Source organism: Oculina patagonica, chromosome 2, assembly GCF_052425735.1.
Source record: "Oculina patagonica isolate OP01 chromosome 2, crgOcupat, whole genome shotgun sequence".
NCBI lineage: Eukaryota > Metazoa > Cnidaria > Anthozoa > Scleractinia > Oculinidae > Oculina > Oculina patagonica.
The window spans coordinates 23,642,124-23,665,594 of record NC_135759.1 but is presented as its reverse complement, the minus strand read 5'-3'; the positions used below and the strand labels follow the sequence as shown (position 1 = coordinate 23,665,594).

At 38.6% G+C, this 23,471-nt stretch overlaps 1 protein-coding gene across 1 annotated transcript in view; it reads left to right on the top strand.

Annotated features, from left to right (window-relative positions):
• The window catches only part of LOC144642227 (uncharacterized), a 44,804-nt gene extending 21,603 nt beyond the window's left edge, over positions 1-23,201 (top strand). Inside the window, exons 6-23 of the mRNA XM_078501209.1 lie at positions 6,538-6,778; positions 8,309-8,799; positions 9,132-9,656; positions 10,483-10,804; positions 10,923-11,116; positions 11,550-11,757; positions 12,760-13,235; positions 13,591-13,727; positions 16,249-16,384; positions 16,788-17,107; positions 17,763-18,019; positions 18,664-18,927; positions 19,270-19,465; positions 19,821-20,001; positions 20,317-20,769; positions 21,340-21,576; positions 21,785-21,973; positions 23,109-23,201. Coding sequence (XP_078357335.1) covers positions 6,538-6,778; positions 8,309-8,799; positions 9,132-9,656; positions 10,483-10,804; positions 10,923-11,116; positions 11,550-11,757; positions 12,760-13,235; positions 13,591-13,727; positions 16,249-16,384; positions 16,788-17,107; positions 17,763-18,019; positions 18,664-18,927; positions 19,270-19,465; positions 19,821-20,001; positions 20,317-20,769; positions 21,340-21,576; positions 21,785-21,973; positions 23,109-23,201 — 4,920 coding nt within the window. The remainder of the gene's footprint in view (positions 1-6,537; positions 6,779-8,308; positions 8,800-9,131; positions 9,657-10,482; positions 10,805-10,922; positions 11,117-11,549; positions 11,758-12,759; positions 13,236-13,590; positions 13,728-16,248; positions 16,385-16,787; positions 17,108-17,762; positions 18,020-18,663; positions 18,928-19,269; positions 19,466-19,820; positions 20,002-20,316; positions 20,770-21,339; positions 21,577-21,784; positions 21,974-23,108) is intronic.
• The last annotated feature ends 270 nt before the right edge of the window (positions 23,202-23,471 follow it).

Here is a 23,471-nt window from a genome sequence, read left to right as displayed (position 1 = left end):
GGCCAGCACCGGTCTAACTCAGACTATTCATGCTATGACAATATGCATCCAAGAGAACGTTGCCCAGCTGATGAAAAAGTAGACTGTTCACATTCCCCTATTTCTCCGTGAAGTCGTATAGATCGATTCGCGGAGCTCGATGTATGTATGACGGGCCGCCATCTTGGTTCCTGATTGGAGCGAATACTGGGAAGAGTACAAAAAGCCCGTGGGTAGGGATGCGTCTCCCCAGTTTTCGCTCGCGTTCAGGACCCAACTGATGGCGGGCCATCGAACTCAACGATCGATCTCTACGACTTCATGGAAAAATAGGGGACTGTGAACAGTCTGATGAAAAAGTACAAAGCAACATATCCAATTGGATTAAACAAAAATAGTTCGACACATGAAGAAAGATGATGAAAAAAGCAAAAAAAGAAAGGACATGAAGGAAGAAGCTGTGGAAAACAAAAAAGCTTGTAATGTATTTATCTTACTGGGAGAAATGGCAATAGATTGTGAGTATCCACAACTCGATAGTGTACGGCGTTAAAGCATGAACCAGTTGTTAAATAGTAACATACTTCACTAAATGAAAGAAAGACAAGAACCTTTAGTTACACTTTAAGTGTAACGATAAGCCCGCGAAGAGCTTCAAGCCTCGTGGTTAACGAGTGAGTCTGTCGACGGAACTACCTAAAACGGGCGTACCGTTCTGAGATCCGCTGTAAGGGCTTCTTAAGAAAAAAGTGAGCTTAACCCTTTGACCCCCACATTTTCCTCAAAAAACGCGTTTTTTTAGCCGCTAAACTGAGATTTTGGTGCTATGGTCTGGAATTTACCTCAACTTTGCTAAAGAAGCACTTTTTCACACTTCAGCAACATTTTCATAAAGATTCTGTGTAAAAATGAAGAATATTTTACTTTGGTGCATGCGCATAAGCCGAAATTTGGACTTTTTTTTTGCTGAACCGTTCCAAATTTTTTTTTTGCCCCTTTTGCTTCCTTTTTTTCTCGCTTTCTTATTCTCGTTACTTTCTACTCTTCATATCCTATCTTTTGGCCAAAAACGTTTTGACATTATCAATGGAAAACCCTGAAAAGGGGACCTTGACCAATTACAGGTGTACTGGCCTCTTAAACAACGATTTTGCACCAAAAATGGATTTTGTTTTTCTTTGATTAGCTCTGTCAGAATGCAACTGATATTCAAAATGAACAGTCCTGTAGAAAGGTCGATTCAAGCTCTATCAGATTCTTATCACGAAATTCCACTGACGTGCTAATTAATGACGTCACAAGTGAATCAATGACTGCACCTCCAAATAGCGCCTGAATGCGCGTTTAGGAGTGAAAGGGTTAAGCGAAAAAAAAACTTACTTTTAACGATACTTATATCTCTTTAAATCTAGACAACAATTGAAATCCAGCTTCGAAATCGTTTATAAATCGAGCGCTATCTCAAGAGGAAGTCTGTTTAAATAACGATGCGCATGATCTATTCGTATATCCAGTACCTCTCGATCAGAGCAAGGTTTTGACCGAGCTTTGTACGGTGCTTGATGGAAAAATACCTTTCTAGTTAAAGAGTGAACCGAAATGTCGAAAGATATACGTTAGTTTTCAACTCCAGATTTCCTCTTTCTTTGCAACATTAAAAAATAAACAAGTCGGGTCATCTTTCTTTTCTGGAAGACGTGTCGTGCGCCGTCAGTCAGTATCTATTGTTGCTGTCTGCGAGTTTCATTCTCCGTTTTGAATTAACCTTATATCTCTCTTTAGTAGTTTTTTCGGCAGGTCTCAGTATCAAACAAAAATTTTGAATGAGAAGTGAAAATATACGATGTATTTTTTTTTTCAAAATGGCAATTTTGAATTGCTAAGTGACGTTTAATTTTATGCAAAGTGGTTCCGAGTCTATTTTGCCATCCATGGTGACATAAGAGATGAAAAGACCACCTCTTCCAAGCACGTGAAGGATCGAGTAGTAAAAGAAACATATGGTTTCAAAAAGTAGCTGGTTCGATTTGTTCTACTAAGCTGAAGTTAACTTTTCCTGATTATAGCACTCGGCACTCTTTCTTCACTGCCGAGTGAAGACATTGTTTCCCGACCTGTTTGGTATCTTATAGGGATTTAGTATGTATACTGTATTCATTTTGGCGTGTTTGTGACCGCCTGACGTGCTAGATGATTTTACACTCCACTTCCACCATCAATTTCTCAAACATTTCCTGTTTTTAGCTAACGGTACGTGACCCACCAAAAGTCTCGATATTTCTTTAAAGTGCAAAGCACAAGGAAACTGACTGTGTATTATAAGTTTGCCTTCACTCACTGTTCAGCTATTTCGAACTTACTGCATTCTTTTCACACCAAAAATATCAAATAACTTTACATATTTAGTTTATTATACGGATGTGTAAACAGACCGTCGTGTACTAAGCTGAACTCAATATATGGTACCTTGAGAGTTAATTTAAGAATCGATGTTTTTTTAATATCTTAACACATCCTACGTACCCCCTTGTAAGAAAGTATTCGATAGCAATTCTTTACGTTGACACCCCATACGATCTAGTTGTCATAGTACTGTAAAGGGCTGCTTCTTGAGGGCGTTAGCTCATAAGGAAAAATTCATGAATACTGATCTGTTTACAAGCACTAGCTAAGAGCCAAAAGAGCTTGTTTTTACTCAACTTGTGAAAAGATCCACTGTAAAGGTTAGATCATTCCTATATTTGTAAGTATTTGGTTTTTTTATTATGAAGCTTCTGCAAAAAGATGCCACATCATTATTTTCTTCAAAAGTCAAACTCTTCAAGAAAATAAATTGCTTTTCAATAACAGTTTTCAATTATGACGCGAATGTCCCACTCATTAGTTTTAGTACATGCCCCGATTACAAAAGGGCCATTACAAAGAGCCAACATTGCACACAGCATATCAGATATCCATGCAACCCATTTGGTTCAAACGAAGTTCATAATAGAGTTGTTGTACTTGAAGAAGCATTAGCCTGAAGAACGTCAACCTACGGAACGTTACTTGAGGTAAATGAGCAATTTGTTTTGGGGAAAAAGTTATATTAATATCTTTGGAAAATTACCGAGCCAAAGATCTTAGTACCCGTGCAAAACGTATCTTCGCTGGCAATATATTTACGCACTCGAAGTAAGTTCCGCTGACAAGAATGTCGAAAAAACCTTCTTGGCTTCCATTCCATTTGAAGGAACAAGTTTTAAAGGCGTTACTCGTGAAGAGGCCGGCAACCTTTAACTTTTTAAACTTAGGCTGATACTTTTTTCACTTATAGCTTATTTAAATTACTTAATTATCTTAGTTTTTATAACGATAGTTTTCAATTTAGGGATATCTTAAGACTCCCTTCTTCAAATATATGTTTACCAATTTGTAGGTATGTTTGTTTGTTTGTTTGTTTGTACAAGGGCTTAACCTAAGTCCGTGTTTATTTGCAACATACGCGTATAGCCGCCGCATTTGCTCGTTGCATAATTTTTTTATTGTTTTCGAGGTAAAAAACAGTAAAAACTCCAAAAAGCAAATGCGACGGCTTTACGCGTATGTTGCAAATATGTTCATTTAATCGCTTTGAAGAAAATCGTTCGTTACTTTGGGACGCGATTAAAACTTACATAGCATATTTAGGTATAGAAAACATATTTTATCAAACAGGACTAATTTCTGCTTTTGCTTCTTAAAAAATATAGCGGAACCGCTTCACGCCAATAATGACAAAGTAACCACATTTCTAACTCTAATTACAGTTGAATCCCGATAACTCGAACTTTCACTAACCTAAACCTTCCAACAATTCGAACCTTTTCCGATTCCTCGGGCGTATATCCGCCCAGACTGTATCTCTTAGAAAAGACCTTTTTAAATTTTACTTTTTGTAGAATTTTGTATTTTTTGGCTTTTTAACATATTAAACAATTTGAATTTTTAAACACACCTTTTCGCTTGTCCTTTTAAATTTTTAGCTGTACGTATACACTGATGGCGCTACAAGCGTGTCTAAATAAAGTTTAATTTAAGCTCTAGTAAGTATGTAGAAGATTTGAGCTGCATAACGTTGAGTACGAATGGTTGCTTTATATTTAGCGCTCACTCTCTTAGCGAGGGTTGGATCAAGTGGACGATATAAGAGAGTGAGGTGAGTTGGTGTTTTGCGATGGGAAACTCGGAGTCTTCACATTCCAAAAAGACCTTTGGAGAGGTAAGGCTGTATACTATCTCTTGGTGGGCTATATTTTGGAAATTTTTAAGGCTTTTATGGGAAGATTTTAAAATAAACTATTTGGCGATTCTTTTCATATTTTGGGGATCATTTTATTAACTTTGGGATATTTTAGATATATTTTGGGAGATTTCAATTGTCGCAAGGCAAATAAGAAGTAGGAAACGAGCCAAAGACCTTCGGTTAACTCGTTTTAATTCTTGTGCTTCTCTGCTACATGCGTAGTCGAAAGCGTAATTGAGAGTGAACTATTATGTTTTTATTATTCATTGGGAGCTACAAGGCAGCTCTATTTATGTGAAACAATAATTAGTATATACCACACAAGTGAATAGTGCTTTTTGCGCGCGCTGATTGGTTAACTCGGAGGTGATTAGCGAAGTACTATTCACCTCCGAGCAGCTAATTTATAAAGAGAAACAAGCTGCGTTCGCGCGTCGCTTTGTTTTCCGAAAGTGATGTTTTAGTCCGCTAGTTATTCAACTTGTGTGGAATATACTAAAACAATTATTCAACTCAATGTCGGTGAATGCGGTGGATATTTACCTCGCCGAGAAATATCCACTACTATTCACCTCCACTTCGGTGAATAATGATTAATTACTTTTCGAGATGCCTCAAGTTGCGAGAAAAAAAGGAATGGCTCGTTCGCAGATTTGCAAAAAAAAATATTTCTTTAGGATTGAATTTTCCTACTCAAAGAATTAGTTCGCTCCGAAGAAAGCTAGTAATTCATTTCAGATTCTGACGAAAGGAATTTTAGTTTACAGTTGTAAAAATATGTGATTAGCAAAACGCACCCAAACGATAACAAAGGGTTGCGAAGGTGCGAACTCCTGCGAGCGAACCTAGTCTTTTAACGAGGCAAGCGAGCCTAATCACTTTGCGAGCTCGGACTAAAACGTGCGAACGATTACAATAGAAAACAGATTTTAAGCTAAATAAATAAACATACTTTCAGTTTTTTCGTGTTTCTTAAGTTATAATGTTCACAACAGCGGCTGACCAAAATTATTTTCAAGTTAAAGACAAAATAAGGTCGAAACAAGGATTCCTTTTGACAATTGCAAGCGTTATATGAGTAACCGTTCAGCGGCTAAAAAGCAGTTTAAAACCGAAAGGTAATTTTCGGGAGTCTCACTGATCGATTAAGCGCCCAACTTCGAATAAGCGCCCACCTCGAATATGCGCCCATCCTGTAGGTAGGAAAAATTAATAAGCGCCCAGCCTCGAATAAGTGCCCACCCCCACCCTCTAGTAAAATAAAAAGAGTGATATTGACTAGGTACTACCAAGAGACTACCCCAAAGACCGAGCTTTCTTAGAAATTTTCAGAAACTTTCAATGAACAGTTAAAATTTAGCTTTGGTACATCTTCACGTTTTCTTATTGTTTTCTTGTAAAATAAGCGAACTACTTGCTAAGAATGGTGGAAGTTTAATAAGCGTCCAGCTTCGAATAAGCGCACACCTCAAATAAGCGCCTACTCTCAAGGTCAAAAAATTTAATAAGCACCCTGTTAATCGAATAAATACGGTAGTTGTACTTCTAGTTAGTTCATGCAGATTGACTTGAGCAATACAGTTGATGATCAATCATCAACCCTGACAATTTTGCCAGAAAAAAGCTTTGATTCCGTCATTACTGCCTTCTAAATCAGCTCTGCGGTACTCTCAACTAAAGAAAGACCATCAGATTGACTTGGCTCAAGTAGTTCAAATCTATCAAACTACTCGATACCCTTTCCAAAAATTTAATTGCCTGGGATCGAGCCTTTTTGCCCGGTTTTACAAATGTTCTAAAATAAGTTTCCGAGATTTCGCTTTATGTAGATAGTTTAACGCTGACTATTTTTTAGATGTTTATCTGCTGTGATTTGTTCAATCGATTTGTTACTTGAATATGCCTTCAGCAAAGGTGGTTAAACTGTTCAAAATGTTGCGAAATAACAACAAAGCGTTAAATGTTTCAAGGAAGTTGTAAGATTTAGAAGATGACAACAAGTAACAAAAAAGGTCCAAACAATAAAATTAACGCACCTAACGATACGGACAAATGTCAGTTTAAACAGCAATAATAATACAACAATTGTTCTACACTGATGCAACGTATAAGTTTGTTCCGTTTAACTCGATCTTTTTTATTCATTGTCTAGAAGAAAAAATCCCCTTCTTTATTAGTCAAATAACTCATAAATTATTAAATTTGCTAGCTTGAAATATCCTCAGGGATAAGGTATCAAATTAAAAAAAATAGCCCTGCATTTTGTCGTGACTGAGCCATCATTTTCTTAACAGCAACCGCCACAGTTTCCTCGACTTTCCTCTCCGCCATCCGAAATCAAGCCTCACTATGATGTTGTGATCGTGGGGTCTGGGTACGGGGCATCCATCGCTGCCAGTCGCTGTGCCAGAGCAGGGCAGAAGGTTTGTGTTCTGGAACGAGGCAAGGAATGGTTACCTGGAGAATTCCCCGAAACATTCTCAGAAGCTTCCAAGGAACTTCAGATTTCGATTGGAGGAAAGAAACATATTAAAGGTATTGTGAAGGGCAGGCAAAAAGATTAGATAAAAATAGATCAAGCTGAATACTGAAACCAAAACGCTGATACAAACTGTCACAGCTCCATATTTTGACAGTAAATACCAATCGAGGCTGAGGCCCCTGCTGGGGTAAACGGACAAATGGTTCCAACCTTTGACTCAGTTAGTCTTAAAGGAGCTACGTCGCCGACTGCGTTCCTAAAAAAAAGGCCAAATTTTTCAAGCTTTCTGCCCTAATTGCATAGTTTCTTGTTTTAGGCCACAGAAAATCAGGGGTTTATGATTACTTCGTTGGGGAATTTACCTTTTAGAAAACTATATTCTGTGGGTTGCCTCAATTTAAAAGTAGTATCTGTTAAATATTAAAGGCAAACGACAACACCACACAGGTCTGACAACCGTTTTAAGGCTGCCAGTATACATTTTTAATAAACGTGCACTATTGGTGTTTTTCAATTTCATCCCACATAACCTAGCTAGTACGTTCTCTCCTACTCAGGCCCGTAACCAGGATTTTTCATGGGGGTGCGTATGAGCGCCTCCGGCGCGAACACTTGAGTGGCGCAGGCGCGAAAACGTAGGGGGTGTGGGGGGACATCCACCCCCAGGAAATTTTGAAAAAATAGGTTATCTGAGACAGCATTTCGTGAGATTTGAAGACAGTTTGTAAGGAAACATGGCAGGTAAAAGTGAACGTAGCAACGACAATAATCTAGCTGGTACATTTTTTAAATTTAAAAACGTACCTTTTAGAAACAAAACCTTGTAAACTTAATTTATAATGAATAGCTAACAATGACGGCAGTACATAAAAGGAAGGCAGGAAAGAGATAGGTTTCGTTATTTCGGTGTCAAATGGTAATTAAATAAATCAGCCTGAGAGTCGGTTTGTTGATCTTTAAGCACTGTGGAAAGCTCCAACCTTCTTGGGTGCTTCCAAGCCCAACAAGTACCTAGCCTGCGAACGCTGACGTATTTCCGGCTGTCGTTTCTCTTTGCCGAAAACTAACTTATTATTATTTTTCGGCAAAGAGAAACAACAGCCGTCAATACGTCTGCGTTCGCAGGCTAACAAGTACCCAGTCTCCTCTTTTTTTCTAGCGCCTGGGAATATTAATGGAACTTCGAACGATGAAGAACATTTGGTAGAATGTATAGTTGAAATTAACCACAATTAATCACACAATTTGGTCAAAAATATACCACACGGTGGTATATATACAGTGGTAATGGTGGACCTTCAACCCAAAGGACCATATTGAATGTAAACAGTACAGGAGTACAGGAATACCATTTCCTGTTATTAAATGTTATTATTTATTTATTTATTTATTATTTTGATGTATTTTTTTATCACAATGAGCGGACTTCCAAGGCTCGTGGGGGGGGGGGGGTGAGGACGCACCCATCGACCCCCCCCCCCCTCCCTACGTGCTTGACAGTACTTTAGGTTTACGATGTGATCAGGGCGCTATGATTCATTGCCAGAACTTTAATTCATTTGTTTGTTTTTTGTTTTTTACAGGGAATTCATCAAATCTTTACCAGCTTTTCGTCGCTGAAAACTTATCAGTTTTTCAAGGGTGTGGCCTTGGAGGGGGCTCCCTTATAAATGCAAATGTCGCGCTTGACAGCGACCCTGCTGTTTTCAGTGATCCTGTATGGCCACAAGAGCTTAGAGATGACCTCAAGAATTTTACAAGCGTCGATCGGCAACACGTACTAGATATGTTGAAGCCAACCCCATACCCTGATCACTACCCAAAGTTACACAAATTGGAGCGAATGAAGGAAGGACTCTGTGAATTCGACATTGAAAACACGGGCAAGATGTTTTATAAGCCGCCTTTGTATGTTACGTTTGAAGACACGCCTGCGAACCATGTGGGAATACCGCAGCCCAAATGTACTGCATGTGGAAATTGTGTCGGTGGTTGCAACGTTGGTGCCAAGAACACACTAAACATGAACTACCTGCCAGACGCAAAGGCTCACGGAGCGAAAATTTTTACTGAGGTAACTATTGAAGCTTTTTATGTTTTCTATAAGCCAAAAATACCAAATTTAGTCTGGTAAAAATCACTGCTGTGAAAGTGAGCGATACCGGTGCATGCGTAGCTCTACCAACTGAGCTATAAAGTGTAATCACTAAACAATGTAATTACTTAAAAATTGCTAACACACTGCGAGGATCATTTTATTAATTTTATCATTTACCCGCAGTTCACATATATTTCTTTCATATGTTCACTTTGTCAATTCTAATTGTATTTATTTACATTTTATTCGTCACCTGTCAGCACAAGATTTATAAAAAGTTCCTAAAGTCTTAAACGTTTCGTTTCCAGGTGGAAGTTATAGCAGTGACGAAAGCCTGCGACTCTTCTGATTGGCTAGTTTCATACAGAAGACAGCACACTGGCTGCTTTGATGTCGATGAGCAAATTGTCAGAGCTTCCCACGTCATTCTTGGCGCAGGCGCACTAGGCTCAACTAAAATCCTGCTTCGCTCAAAAGAACGCGGTCTCGACGTCTCAGATCAACTCGGAAAACGCTTCAGTACAAATGGAGATGTGCTGGGGTTCAGCTACAACGGCGACAAAAAGGCGAACGCAATTGGAATCAAAACAAAGAAGGAATCAGAAACAGAAGATAAGAAGAACGACAGTTATGAACCACCTGGGCCTACCATAACCTCCGTCATGGATTTCAGAAAAACACTGGATGGAGATTTTAAAGATCATATTGCTATCGAGGACGGGAATCTTCCCTCTATAGCATCGGTACCATCATCCGTCATACTCGGCGTTTCAGCTAAAGTGTTGGGGAAGGACAAATTTCCTAGTCAGGAAAAAATGGAAAAAGTTGCTCAGGTAAACAAAGCAAAATAATTTGGGCAATTAGGTATATATATACAGAGGCAAAACCCTTTTCACATATCAAACAGAAGTCTTACGTAACCGTACTAAAATCCCTTACTACAACAAAGGGATTTTAAAACGGTCGATTTGATTTGTTTAATTAAAATTTCCATTGTTAAAAATCTAGCCAATCAACTCATGTGTCCCCAGAGCCACTTGTTCTTCGTGCCCTAGGCTCAGCTGGCAAAGAGGGACAAGCGCCTCTGGGGACGATAGTGAAGTCGTTCGCTCAAAACCATAACATGACACTCAAAGTGCTATATTATAAAAAGACAAATCTTCATATCCTGAACTTAATAACTTGTTTCTACCTTGTCCAAAATGGCATTTACTTCAAACAAACACCCCATATTATAAATACCGTAATAAGCCACCCCCCGCTTATAAGCCTTTCCGGTTATAGGCCCATCAACCTGGAAACAAAAAAGTACATCCGATTATAAGCCCCACCCCCCTCCCCCCGCGGATATAAGCCCTCCTCTGCTGGATGACAGTACAGAACAGGGATAAATGTTTCTTTATTATGCATTTTTAACATAAACACGTATTTCGATTAACACTCCGGTGGCTCGTTTCGAAACGTTTTTTTTTTATTCCTCTTATAAGCCCTCCAGGATAAAAGCCCCTCCGCTTATTAGCCCACACAAAATTCCTTACGAAGTTGTATAAGCCCAGGGCTTATAACCGGAATTTTACCGTATGTGATTATTATAAATATGTGATAATTTAATTCTAAACCATGTGGTTAAATCTACCTGTTATAATCGTCTCTTTTAAGGAGCTTCAAGGTGAAGGCATGGACAACACTCTCACCTTTGTCTGTATGAGTCATGATGACGCTGGTGGGCAAATAACTTTTGACAAAAACAGCGACAACATTGACATCGAGTGGAAAGACGTTGGACGTGGCCCGAACTTTGACCGTGTGAACGAGGCTCTAGAGAAAGTTACAAAAGGACTGGGAGGGACTTTTATTAAGAACCCAGTGTGGACAGAAGCGTTGGGCAAAAGTATCGTCACTGTTCATCCATTGGGTGGATGTCCAATGGGTGAATCTGGACAGACAGCTGTTGTAAATCATGCTGGACAAGTATTTGAAGGTTGGTTACAATCACAATAAGTTACTGTTCTTTCAAATATAAACCGTCTGTAACTGACGCGGCACGGACCTAACCAAACTTATTACTCGGTTGTTTATCCATTGTAATATCGTAATAGGAGAATCAGGTGAGCCCCTGGATGGTTTATATGTGGTAGATGGAGCCATTCTTCCTCGCGCGGTCGGCATCAACCCAACAATGACAATAGCTTCTCTGGCCGAACGCTGCATGAGGCTCATGGCCGAAAGAGAGGGATGGATAATAGACTACGACTCTTTCATTCCTTTAGGTGAGAAAGAAGACAGAATAAATGTAGAACTTAAATAAATAAGATGTTTCCTTCCCAAATACTTGTTTTCATCAGCTTATTTAGTTCTTTTTTAACAACATTTCATCACCGCCGAGCGAGAGCGATTTAAAGCTTACAAGACTGAAAACTATCTTCACATTGTAACTGCAAACTATTTCCAGTGTGTTTAGTTTCTACACTATCATCAGACACTCACCAAGCACTACTAAAGAACATTCGTTTCTAAGTCTCATTAGCTACGATAACAATGATATCAACACTAATTATTTATCTACTCTAATTAGTCTAATAAAATAAAATTAATACTTTTTGCACTGTCGAGTGTTACCCTCATAAAAATTGTGTTGATGCTATTAAAGTTGATTAAACTTTTTGATAAATATGATCGTAACTTGCAATTTTTTTTTTCTAGAACACAAAACATTTAAAAAGCAGAAACCAGGTATTCGTTTCACAGAGAAGATGGTCGGGAATTTTGAGGCCACAAGAGATAAGTACAGCAGCTCACCATGTGAGTTTACAGTTACCATAGAGAGTGATGACGTTGAACGTATGATTGACTGGGATCCAGCTCACTCAGCCAAAATTTCCGGCACGGTTACCTGTCCGAGTTTGTCAGAAGGGGCAATGACTATTTCACAAGGTAAGTAATTAAAATCGACGGCATAGAGAGCAAAACAGTGCATGCATTGCGACTGTGTAACGTTCACGGATTTTAGCCAAATTTTGACGTAAGAACGAAATATAAAACTAACCACTTACAACAGTGAAGGAACATTTTTTAAAATGACACCGAGAGCAAATGCCAAATAAGGCGTACGGATGGACAAAAAATGAAGATTATTAAAACATATTGCGACGTGGGTTTTCGAAAAACTGTAAGGCTGAACAGTTTTCAAAGTAAATCTCGTTTAGTTGTAACTTTTAATTATAACACCTAAGAGCCATATTTGTTTGTAATGAAGCTATGGTTCTTTCATTTACATCCCTATATAGAAGTAATTTCTTGGCTAAAGTCAAGTTTCATAGCAAGAATTGTGCAAAACTTAATCCTAATCCTAATCCTTAATACAGTCCTTTTAAAATGTACGGAAGTATTTTGGAGTTTTCTACTTTTTTAAATTATACAGTCGAACCTCTACCAACATCCAAACACCTGTAGTAAGCAGACATTTCAATATGTTTCCAGCCAGACACAAACACTTCATTTTTAACCTCCCATAGTCGGACACCTTTCCTAAGACGAAGTAGTTTCTGGTCCCATGGGGTCCCCTGACGGGAGCTTCGGCTGTACAAAAATTAAGGTGCAGGCATAAAGGAATACGCATGTAATATTTTGACAGTGTTTGTTTAAAAAGTCGGTGAATTATATCACTCAGCTGATACGACCTTAAATGGAACTAAAAGACTGATAGAAAAACTTAAAGACCCAGAGTACTTTGTTTGTAACTCGCATATTTATATGCAATTTGCTTAATATAAATGTTAATTATTGTTATTATTATAATTATTATTATTATTATTATTATTATTATTATTATTATTATTATTACTATTTTTATTTATGTTTTTTTTATGTCGTAAATCTCTAAAATAAAACAATCTCATTCTGATTTAAAAATAATATTATATCTCCATGCATTAGGGCAGTTTAAACTGTTCAGTAAAAGTGCCGACCATGTGGAGACGAAAGAAATGGTCTACAAAATGATTCTCACGGGTCACAAAGGACAACAATTTGCTTTCAAGGGCGTCAAGTTGATCCATAAAGATCATGCTGGAGAGATTGGATTGAGCGACACAACGACTTTGTTTGTAACGATCTATTCAGGCACAACATTCTGGGGAATTCCTGTGGGAAAAGCGAAGTTATTCATTTCGCTGCCAAACTTCGCAAAGCAACTGGCAACGCTGGAAGTTACCAACACTAAAAGCAGATTGAAAAAATTGAAATGGATTTCACGATTTGGCTCGTTTTTTGCGAGAACCATCTGGGAATCATACGGCCCTGTGACGTCAAAAGATTACTTGCTGAATCCCAGTGCTCCTATCAGGAAGAAGAGACCCCTGCAGTTGAACGGGGCCACCCCTGAAGTGTACAAATGCGTCACAGAAGACAAGGTACGCAATTTATGAAATGAGATGAACCTGTTGACAGGAGCGCTGGATTCAAATAGAAAATAATAAACCATAAGTAATTCTAACATCAACAGAGGTCACAAAATCACTGAGTACTTTTCTTTGTAGCGAGTATTTTTCAGGTTTATCTTTCAGATAAAAAGTAAATCTATAGTGCGTATAGTGAGCACGATTTAAGCTATTTTGACATTTACAGGCCATTATATGACTAAACAAATTTCTTAAATAAGCTTTTAAGTTTAGTTAAGCGCAGCTTGATCAAAGTCCCGGATATGTCGCTGAATTGTTGGGTAATGTTCAATTATGAGTTGCAAGACTGATCTGATTTGCTTTACAGGTTGAGTTAAAACTGACACGATACAAAGGAGGAACCAAAGGGCCCGTTATCTTGTTTCATGGCCTTGGAATGAGCACCGGCAAATTTAATCTGGACACTGTTGAGACCAACTTGACTGAGTATCTAGTTCAACACAGGTAGGTAAAAAAATATCCCGATTAATATTTTTATCGCTTTCACATGGGATTTCCTTCCCCTCTCTCAACGATATCAACCGAAGTCAAAGGCTGTGTTCGATAGCACTCTTCGAGACTTTGATCATTCTGGAGATCTCGAAAATCGAAACCAGTTATTGTTTATTATATATGCTGGAAAGAAAATATTAACCTCACTTACATTCCGTGACCTCTCCGCTATTTCTTTAATGTAAAGAATAAATCAGCTACCGGAAAGCTATTCCTGTCGGCCTCAGAGCGAGATGGCGGGGTATACATGATGCAATAATATGATGTACCTAACAGCTGACGAGACAACTTTGCCAGTGCTGGTTCAGTTGTTTCTGATTGACAATAGGGTTCGAATACTCTTTAAATGCTTGTACGAAAGAATTTTTGCCAGTGCAAAATCAGCAGCTGTTTATCTGACAGCATTTATGCAGTTTTAAATACTAAATTCTAGTCATTCAGTTTTTCTAGTTCGTTTGTAACTCCAGGAACTATTAAAATTAGCTTTTAAGTTCAAAAAATCATCGTCGTCATCGTTGTCGTCGTCGTCGTCATAACCATCATCATCATCTTCATCATCATTTTATTTGTCAGGAATTTTTCCTTAAGAGGAATTTTTAAATACAATTTGAACAGTTTAGGTAGGTCGAGGAAACCTCCAGGAAACCATGCATGAATATATTTTATAATTAATGTAAATACAAATAAAAGCCATTAGTATATACACACTCAGTGATCTTGGTGTTTCAAGCAATCTGATTGGTTCGCTATCTCGGGCTTATTAACAATTATTCCACTCGCGCTTGTTATAACGATCTCATATCCAATAAGCGCGAGTGGAATAATTGTTTTATTAAAAACGCACAAAGAATTGCAATATTTGAGCTTCCCAGCTGTTTTTATTGACGCGTATCCGCCACCATACTTGTGGTCAGTGGTATATGAGCTCATATACCATTGCCTGTTAACCAATCAAAACGTAGGGATTGCAATGTACTATTGCTAGTTTCTAATAATGAGCATTATTATTCATTCAAAATATTTCTGTGTTTCTGATTGGCTTACGATCCCCGGCTAATTCCAGCTATTCGGCTAGCGCCGACCAAATTTGGAAGAAATTCCAATTATTGGATCGCAACCGTCCAATATCAAAAATTATTGGATCGCAACCTCGTTCCTAAGGATGATTATCCGATCGCAACCTCGTTCCCAGGAACCGCTGACGTCACGCGACTGAACGACTTTGCTGCCAAGCAGGTTGAAAGCGCGAAATGGCCGCTAGATTTAGGCATTACGAAGAGGAAAATGTAAAGTTATTAGTAGACAAGGAAAGTCAAGACGAAAAAAAAAGGGGAGCGACATTTGAAAGCGTATCTTCAAGAGGAAAAGATCCCTGATCCAGCCACAGCGGAAGACTTGGAGCGGTTTTACGAAAATTCTACGTCGAAGTAAGCAAGAACGATGGAAACCTGTACTCGAAAACATCGCTTTGTGTCATCACATTTAGCTTCAATAGACACTTCAAGCAAGTGCTAAATATCGACATTATAAAGGACAAGAAATTTAATGAAGGTAACCGAGTTTTTGAAGTTTAAATCAAATTTAAAAGCGAACATTGTTGTGTATTTGTGTACTTTTCCTACTGTCAAAACCCTATTAAATTCATTTTGTGCATTTGGAGCTCTGGAAATATTTTGAATGAATAATAAAACAATTATTAAATTCGGCTTTCGTATGATATGAAGAATTATGCAGATCTCGGAGGGTGTTATCCGCCTCAGCCTACGGCTTCGGCGGATAACACCCTCCTCGAACTGCATAATTCTTCATATCATACTCAGCCTCATCCAATAATTGCTAATTATTCACTCCCTACGGAGTGAATAATGCGTGATCCAAACAGAAACAAAATGGCCGGCGTAAACTCGCCTTTCGCCGGCGTTTCTGAATCGCAAATACTAAGAATACAAAAAGATGCTGAACCATAAAATACAAAAGAAAAGGATACGAAAATTGGCCTGATTGTTTTCAAAGTAATTAAGAGAACACTACATATTTCACAATTTGCAGCACAATGTCCGCACAACTCGAGTCAAACGATAAACATTAATTTGCTTACCGTCAAGTCGCTCTTCGCCCGGCATCGGCAGAAATGAATACCGCAGAATTATCGCAGCAGCATCAAGTGTTATTCAACCAAGATCCTCGACAAATATTCAGGAAAACGTCTTTGTGCAAGAAAACATCCACTTTCCACCACAGCTTTGCACACATTCAGTATAATCCAAACTTTCTGGGGCATGAATTGAAAGGTTAGTTAAATCGACTTTAAACTGGTTTCCTTAAAGCTTATAAAACTTTGAGATCGCTTGTTGTTGAGATCACTTCTTGTGTATATACTAAAACAATTATTCTTTGAATTCTCGGTGAATAGCGGAAGAATATTCACCTCGATTTCAAAGAATAAATGTTAATTGTGATAACCTTTATTTAGGTATGACGTATGGTTAGCTGAATATCGAGCGTCATGTGAGCTGCCCTGGGCCGTGTATCATGACTACACACTGGATGACTGTGCTAAATATGACTGCCCTGCGCTGATCGACAAAGTGCTGGAAATAACAAAACAGGTAAGGTTTAACACTTGCTGATTGGTTAATTGAGTACGCAGGTAAGGTGTAAACCATAACTGTTTACTTATTAACTTTACGTGCATTACCCAGAACATCAAATGACTTGTGGTAATGTTCAAAACTAGGTGACGTGCTTGAATGCGCAGTACAAGAGTGGATGTGGATACTTAGTTGATCATTATATTTTTAGATAAAATTAATAATTGAATAGCTAAAAACTAATGTCGCTGATTGGCCTTTATAATTTGCTCATACTTTTCAATTATTTGGAACACATATTCAATTCTTACAATTAAAATTTCGTTATTATTTGGCGAGGCCTAAATACATGTCAACATATCGACTTCTAAGCGGAAGTCTATGAAGTGCAGTGTTTGACTCGTAACTTTCTTCCTTTCAGAAATCTCTTCAAATAGTAGCACATTGTGTTGGGTCTGTAATAAATTATGCAGCACTTCTTAGTGGCAGAACGACGCGAAAAAAAATCAGGAACTTAGTCTCCATCAATTTGGCGGCAAATCCAATGACCGGACAATTCAACGACCTCAAGGTGGGAATCTACATTCCTGGAACGCTTGAGATGCTCGGAGTTTCCGGAATGGATGCGTCCCCGGAAAATACAGAGCAAGTAATGGACAACTTGTTTAATGCTTTTGTAAAGCATGTCAGTAACAGTGCCATTCAGTACAAGGAAAGATGCCAGAGCACTGTCTGTCACAGGTAAACTGTCCTCCGTTAATTTAACTCTGAAGGAAACTCCCTGAAAGCTTGGGTACGGCCCACGTTTTGTAACTCACCCTATTTCAGGACTCAGATAACCCCAATTTCGATACCTCATCTCCCACCAGATTGCACTTCTCAAGGAATGTAAAGTACTAAGAAAAGTTTACGAAAACACGTTAAGGACATCCCTAAATTCCCTTTTATTGAGGAAGCAACTTTGATATACCATAAGAAAAGACGATTTCATTTATTTTTAATTATTTATATTTTATCCTGGTGAGACATTGTAATTTTATCTTTTGAGGTTTTAGTAATTTTGAATATATTTCTCTGTATATACATAAAATGATATACCTGTTAATTTTCCCTTATTTCCCCGTTTTTTAATATATAGTTGTAGTCAAATATTTTATTTCACATAGTAGGTGCATATTAGCTCTTTGGCTAATTGGAAACGAAAGCAAGCGGCAAAACGACAGCGCTGTAAATTTGTCGGCGCGGCAACTATGTACTCACGTTCTTCGTTTGCTTCTTGCAATAAGGACTATGGAGAAACAGAACAGATCGTAGTCTGCTGTAATCTTGGTTCTTGCGAAAAAAACTGTTAAATATTGTTGCTGTCATTACTATTTCTTTTTTACTTCTTCAACAGAATAACCTTCATGTACGGAATTTGTTGGCAACACGCTAACCTGAATGCTTTGACTCATGAAACTGTTCACGAGTTCTTTGGTTACGTTAGCACTAAATGTATGGATCAGATTCGCATGTCAATCAAAGCGAAGAAAGTCGTGTCTTATTCTGGTGAAGACATTTATTTACCCGATGTGGACAAGAAAGAACGCCTGAAATCTCCAGATTACTTGGAAAAGATCCGACGGCTGGATTTCCCAATCACCTTCATTGTAGGTGAGCCCAGATTACCTTGCACGCCCCTCACCGTTGCCCCGGAAGCAAACCTTGACCCGGCGTATAACTTTGTCGTGATGCCATTTTTTTTTTCACACGAACGTCAGTAAATAATGAATTCCCTCCTCTTTGGAACCTTTTGACATCACGACTAGGCGGGAAGTACCATCACATCATATACGCCGCAAGAACTTTGCCTTTTGTAGCTGAAGAAAAGGGCAAAAATAGAGAATTGGACAACCCGTTGCTTCCCATGATTCACAATCGTCCGTTGTCTCCTGTTGTCTGAAAAAAGTAGTGTGCGCGTTTGATTCATGTCCGGTGCAGATAATTTTATTGCAAAAAAACATAAGTAGCACTCAAATCCCCCCTTACAAGTCTGCAGTATCTCGCAAATGATAAGAACCAGGTTAGAAACAGGGATGAATGTTGTCAAGTGATTATAACATGACGTATTCTCATTGCGCCAAGAAGTGATAGGAAATGCTCCGGAGTACGCGCGCTATTACTGATTGGAAATTTATCAATAATTTATCAAAATGGCCATTCCATCTTAATGTCGGTCAAAGTAAACGCGAAAAGGCTCGTATACGCGCAGAGACGATTGTTTATAGATGATATTTCTTTTTTCTTTGGTTTTCCAGGTGAGAACAACACACTGTTTACGCCGGAAAGCACCCGCACCACTTACGAACTGGTGAAGGAGGCGCATCCAAACCAAGAATACGATTTGATCCAGATTCCCGATTATGCGCATCTTGACTGCATCATCGGCAAAAATGCTGTGTATGATGTTTACCCACATATACTCAGGGCCCTAGACAGGCATGCGTACGATAATCTGCATCTGAGCGAGGCCAAGCTGGCCCGTATCTCCCAAGAGGCTACGGCCATGCAGTCTATGTCAGGTAACGCTATCTCATGTCGCGAAAATTTCATGTAATAAGGTATTTAATTAAAGCGCCACCAGTGTTATAAACAGAACTACATCTTGAAGCATTGTTCTGCGAGGATTGAGTGAATAGTTTATAATTTTTGTTCCAGCTAATGACACAAACTATATCGTTCTCTTCAGCTGAAGCTAAAAATGATAAGTGGAATCAATTATACTGACATTTATTCTCAAGATAACACACTTCAGAATGTTTTACGCAATAAAACTAAGCAACGGATTTGGATTGGAACTTGGAGCGTTTTAATATTAGGTTCCTAGAGACTGTTTTAACGCTCTTATTAAATTCCAATGGTAGAATCTATCAAGGCCTCAGTTCCATGCCCTTCGCAAGAGCTGGGATTAACATACGGGAATTCTGGAGATGATAGCGAGTTGCAGCACAAGGTCATTCAGGAAGTTCTAGAAGAACTCAATTCTGCTCCGCCAAGAGAATGCTTTCTGGCTTGGAAGTCTAAAGCGGAAAGCAAAAACACATTCAAACAGGAACCAAGGTAAAAACATTCAACAACTTAACACTGAAAGCACATATACTGTCACAGTCAGCTAATTTGGTTTAAATAAGATATTACTGTAAAAAACAAACCTTCAGCACAAAAAGCACTCACAGTCAGTTAATTTGGTTTGAATAAGATAATTTCCGCGTGCTTATATAACTCAACATTGCACTCGGTTGCGTTTTTTATTTCCATTTTTGAGGTAAGTATGGTGAAGTTGTATTACCCTTGAAAAAAGTAATGTAAACAGCGAAAAATTATAAAAAAAGTTTAGAATGCCAATCAAGACTCTAATTGAGAAAGCTAATGTCACTCTTCATACTTTATCTGATTATTTTAATTTAATTTCTAGTTATCAACCGCCGGCTGGCACAGACGTAGAGCAAGTTGTTGTTCGTGAGATGCCACGACCAAATGATCCCGTGAAAAACCTGATCATCTGCATGAGTGACCTTCACCTTGATTCACATTGGAGTGAAGGAATTAAGGAACGACTGGTTGGATTTATGGAACAACTTAAAAACATGGCAAAGGTGAAAACATATTAAGTATTAGGATATTCCCACGAAAAAAAAAATACATAGGTAGAGATGCTGTAACCCAGTCATATAAACGTTTGTAATTAATTGTATTTCGGATAAACTGCAAGCTGTTATCAATGACGGAACGTCGTACACCAAAGGATCCGGGCATACAATGAGCTTACTACAAAATAATTAGTAGGGGTTTAAACGTCTTTTAAAAAGGAAGAGGGGAATGTAAGGCTAGTTGGGGAAAAGGAAATGATGGCGATGATGATAATGATAATAAAAAATATAAAATTCAATTTGTCTCTTTAATTGTTTTAGGGCACTCTTAATACGCTGATATTACTTGGTGATGTCTTTGAAATGTGGTTGGATCCTTACACTCTTTCTCCACAATCGAATCACGAACGAAAGGCCAAATGGAAGCAAAACGAAGTGTGCTCTCTATTCATCAGCTCCGTTCGACAGATGGCTAAAAATGATGACGTCAAAGTTTTCTACATCCGAGGAAATCATGACCACGAAATGGATGCCGGGACAGTCCGAGATCTGTTTGGCCCCAACGTAGAGTTCATCCCAGGAACTCTCATCTACGTCATCAATAGCGATGATGGAAAACAGTATCGGGTGCGGTTTGCGCATGGCCATGACTGGGATGTCTTTAACACGTACTCCGTGACAGAACCCAGTGACGAGCTATGCGGCAAGCCTATTGGTTATTACGTTGCACGTTCAGCTGCCACATCTGACTCATCAATGAGTGAAGTACAGCAGGTGGGTTACATTTCCATCTAAGGCATGTTCAGAGGTGACATCAACCTTTTCCAAACTGATTAATACTGTATCAAGATAAAACAAAGGAAATCAGAACCGTGACGCTTTATTGTCGTAGATTTTTACGATTGTATTTCTTCGTGTATTCTTAAGTTTAAATTTCGATTTAGAAGAGAGGCACTCCAGAGAGCGTATGATGGCATTTCCAAACACCTTATTAATTGTTGTCCAAAGCAATCCCTGCACGTCGTATTTTTAACTCCCTTCTCGGTATTTAAAAATGTGATGAAACACTAGTCTCTCGCGTTAAATGTATTTCGTCCTTGGAAATGTGAATGTACACAGTGAAATGTACGCGTGGTTCACAGAGATATATAAAAGTGGAACCCCGGCTACTTTCTGTTAAAAACAATGCACTTTTTTGGATTTTTTTTAAAAAATTAATCATTTTGCAACTCTATGCCATGCGAAAATCCAAATGATTAGGTTTTAGGGCATTTTTTAAAACTATCAAGTCAAGTTTAACTCAATGTTTAACTAATGCAGTCTGCATAATGTTATAATGTGCAGATTCTCCATTCCGTCACTCGATCCATGCTGAATGGGCTACATCGTGACGTCATCGGTTCCTCCATTATTGAATTGCTTGCAAAGAAGTCTCCACAAAGAAGATTCACAGAGTCGCTGATAGAGGCTGCACTCGAGAGGGATGTCTTCCTGAATGAGCACATTCTTTTAGAAGGAGGAAGGTCTATCAAAATGGAAAATCTACTAAAGTCGAGATACTTTAAACGCCATGTTAAAAAGGTAAAAGACTTACACACTTAAAACATCAGCCTGCGAATACAGCCGCCTCTCATTCGCTCTCCGCTCTTCGTAAGCGGGAGCGAATGAGAGGCGGCTGTATTCGAGGGCTACTAAAACATTTCTTAAACAGACAACAGACACACATATTGTCCTTACTACTAGCCAAACATTTTTTAATAAGGTATTCATTTTTGCTGTTTTTGTCCAGTTTGGCTCGAGTGATGCCTACAGCCTGCTGAAAGGTGCCCTGGGTAATTTTGAAGACTTTTTGTCTCGATGTGGCGAGGACGTGGTAGTACTGGGTCACACTCACGAATGGCGCGGAGAGACGATCAAAAGCAGAATCGGAAAATTGATTTACGTCAACACTGGATCATGGATTGATTATGCACATGCGGTAAATGCTAACTGCTTGAACTTTGGCTCAAAACTGTACATACAGTATATTGCTCGTTATCGATAGTTTCAATTTCTTAGGCACATACATGCTAAAGTAAAGTTACAAACTTTAAGTGCAGACTGGTTCATTCTAGCAACATAATGACATCAGGACATAACGATAAAGAAAAGATTTTTTTGTTCCTTAGTACACTGGAAAAAACAATTGAGGATTGGGTTTATTTGAAATATTTCGCCAAAAAATTGTATTGGTTTTACCATTGAAATTAATACTTGATGTCTTTAGATCTGTTTACCGATAGATGTTTTGCAGGTTTACGCTAAACGTGTTTCATCCACATCATTGGGTTAGCTATAATGGATCTTAATTTAGACGGGAAAGTCTAAAATGTGTAATTCACAACTTGAGGTTTAACTCAGACTTACTGAGCCCGTCCGTGACTACCTTGCTCGAAATGTACAAATTGCCATACATATCTTTCAACACCATTTCAGATAATTATTCATACCAAATCGTACCTGTTTGGTATGCTACCATGCATGCAACGGCGGCTGACAGGCGAGTTTGCAATTGGACAAGCCATGGTTCGTAATTTGCCGAGAACGCAGGCAAGCCAAAATATCAATAGTGGGACCAAACGAGCCTAATATGCCGCCAAAGCGTACAAAGAAAACCCCGAGGATTACTTGGAAAACTTTGGGTGTGGAAGATATGTTGAGGTCTAGGAACCCTTACCCCGTCTCAGACCAAAAACAGCTCAATTTGCTTCCCGATCTCAGACTAAAGGGTTAGAAAGATACAAATTTGACATCTTTTTTCCGACATTCAACGACACCATCTCAGATTAACAGGCCAAAATTAAAAGCTTATTACAGAACCTGGAAGGTCAAAATGGGACTCCATCCAGCCGCATTTATCCATATAGCGTATATAAGGCAGTACCACCCGAGGGAAGAATGGAGCAATCACCGTATCCAAATTTTGCGGCCTTCGTAGACGCTCTTTGTGCTCGTCACTGCGCAGTCTCAAAAAGAGCTCCTGCGTATGAAGTTAACCCAATTCAGCAAAATCTTAATATCCCATCTCGATTGCAATAGAATAACATTTATACAATGTTTTATTTTCTTCACAGTTTTCTTACGCCAAAATCGTCCCTCCAAGAAAGTCTGAGCCAGGATTTGTTGAAATTCAATATGACTCGTTGAATTCCAACAAAGTGGTGTAATCTGATACCAGCCGTCTCCGCAGCTGCCTTTGCCGCGTAAAACTAAGTGCTGTGGAGGGTAGTAATGCATTGGTTCTTTGCCTTTCGTCATATTTATGTTAATTAGTAAGCTTATAGATCCTGAACGTGAAGAGAAAAAGACATGTACAGTGAATCCTGTATTAATGGACACTCTCAGGAAATGCTTAAATACCATTCTTACAAAATGCTGTACTCTTTTGGGACTAGTCCCGTAAACTAGATATCGAAAATTGATCGAAGCATTACATG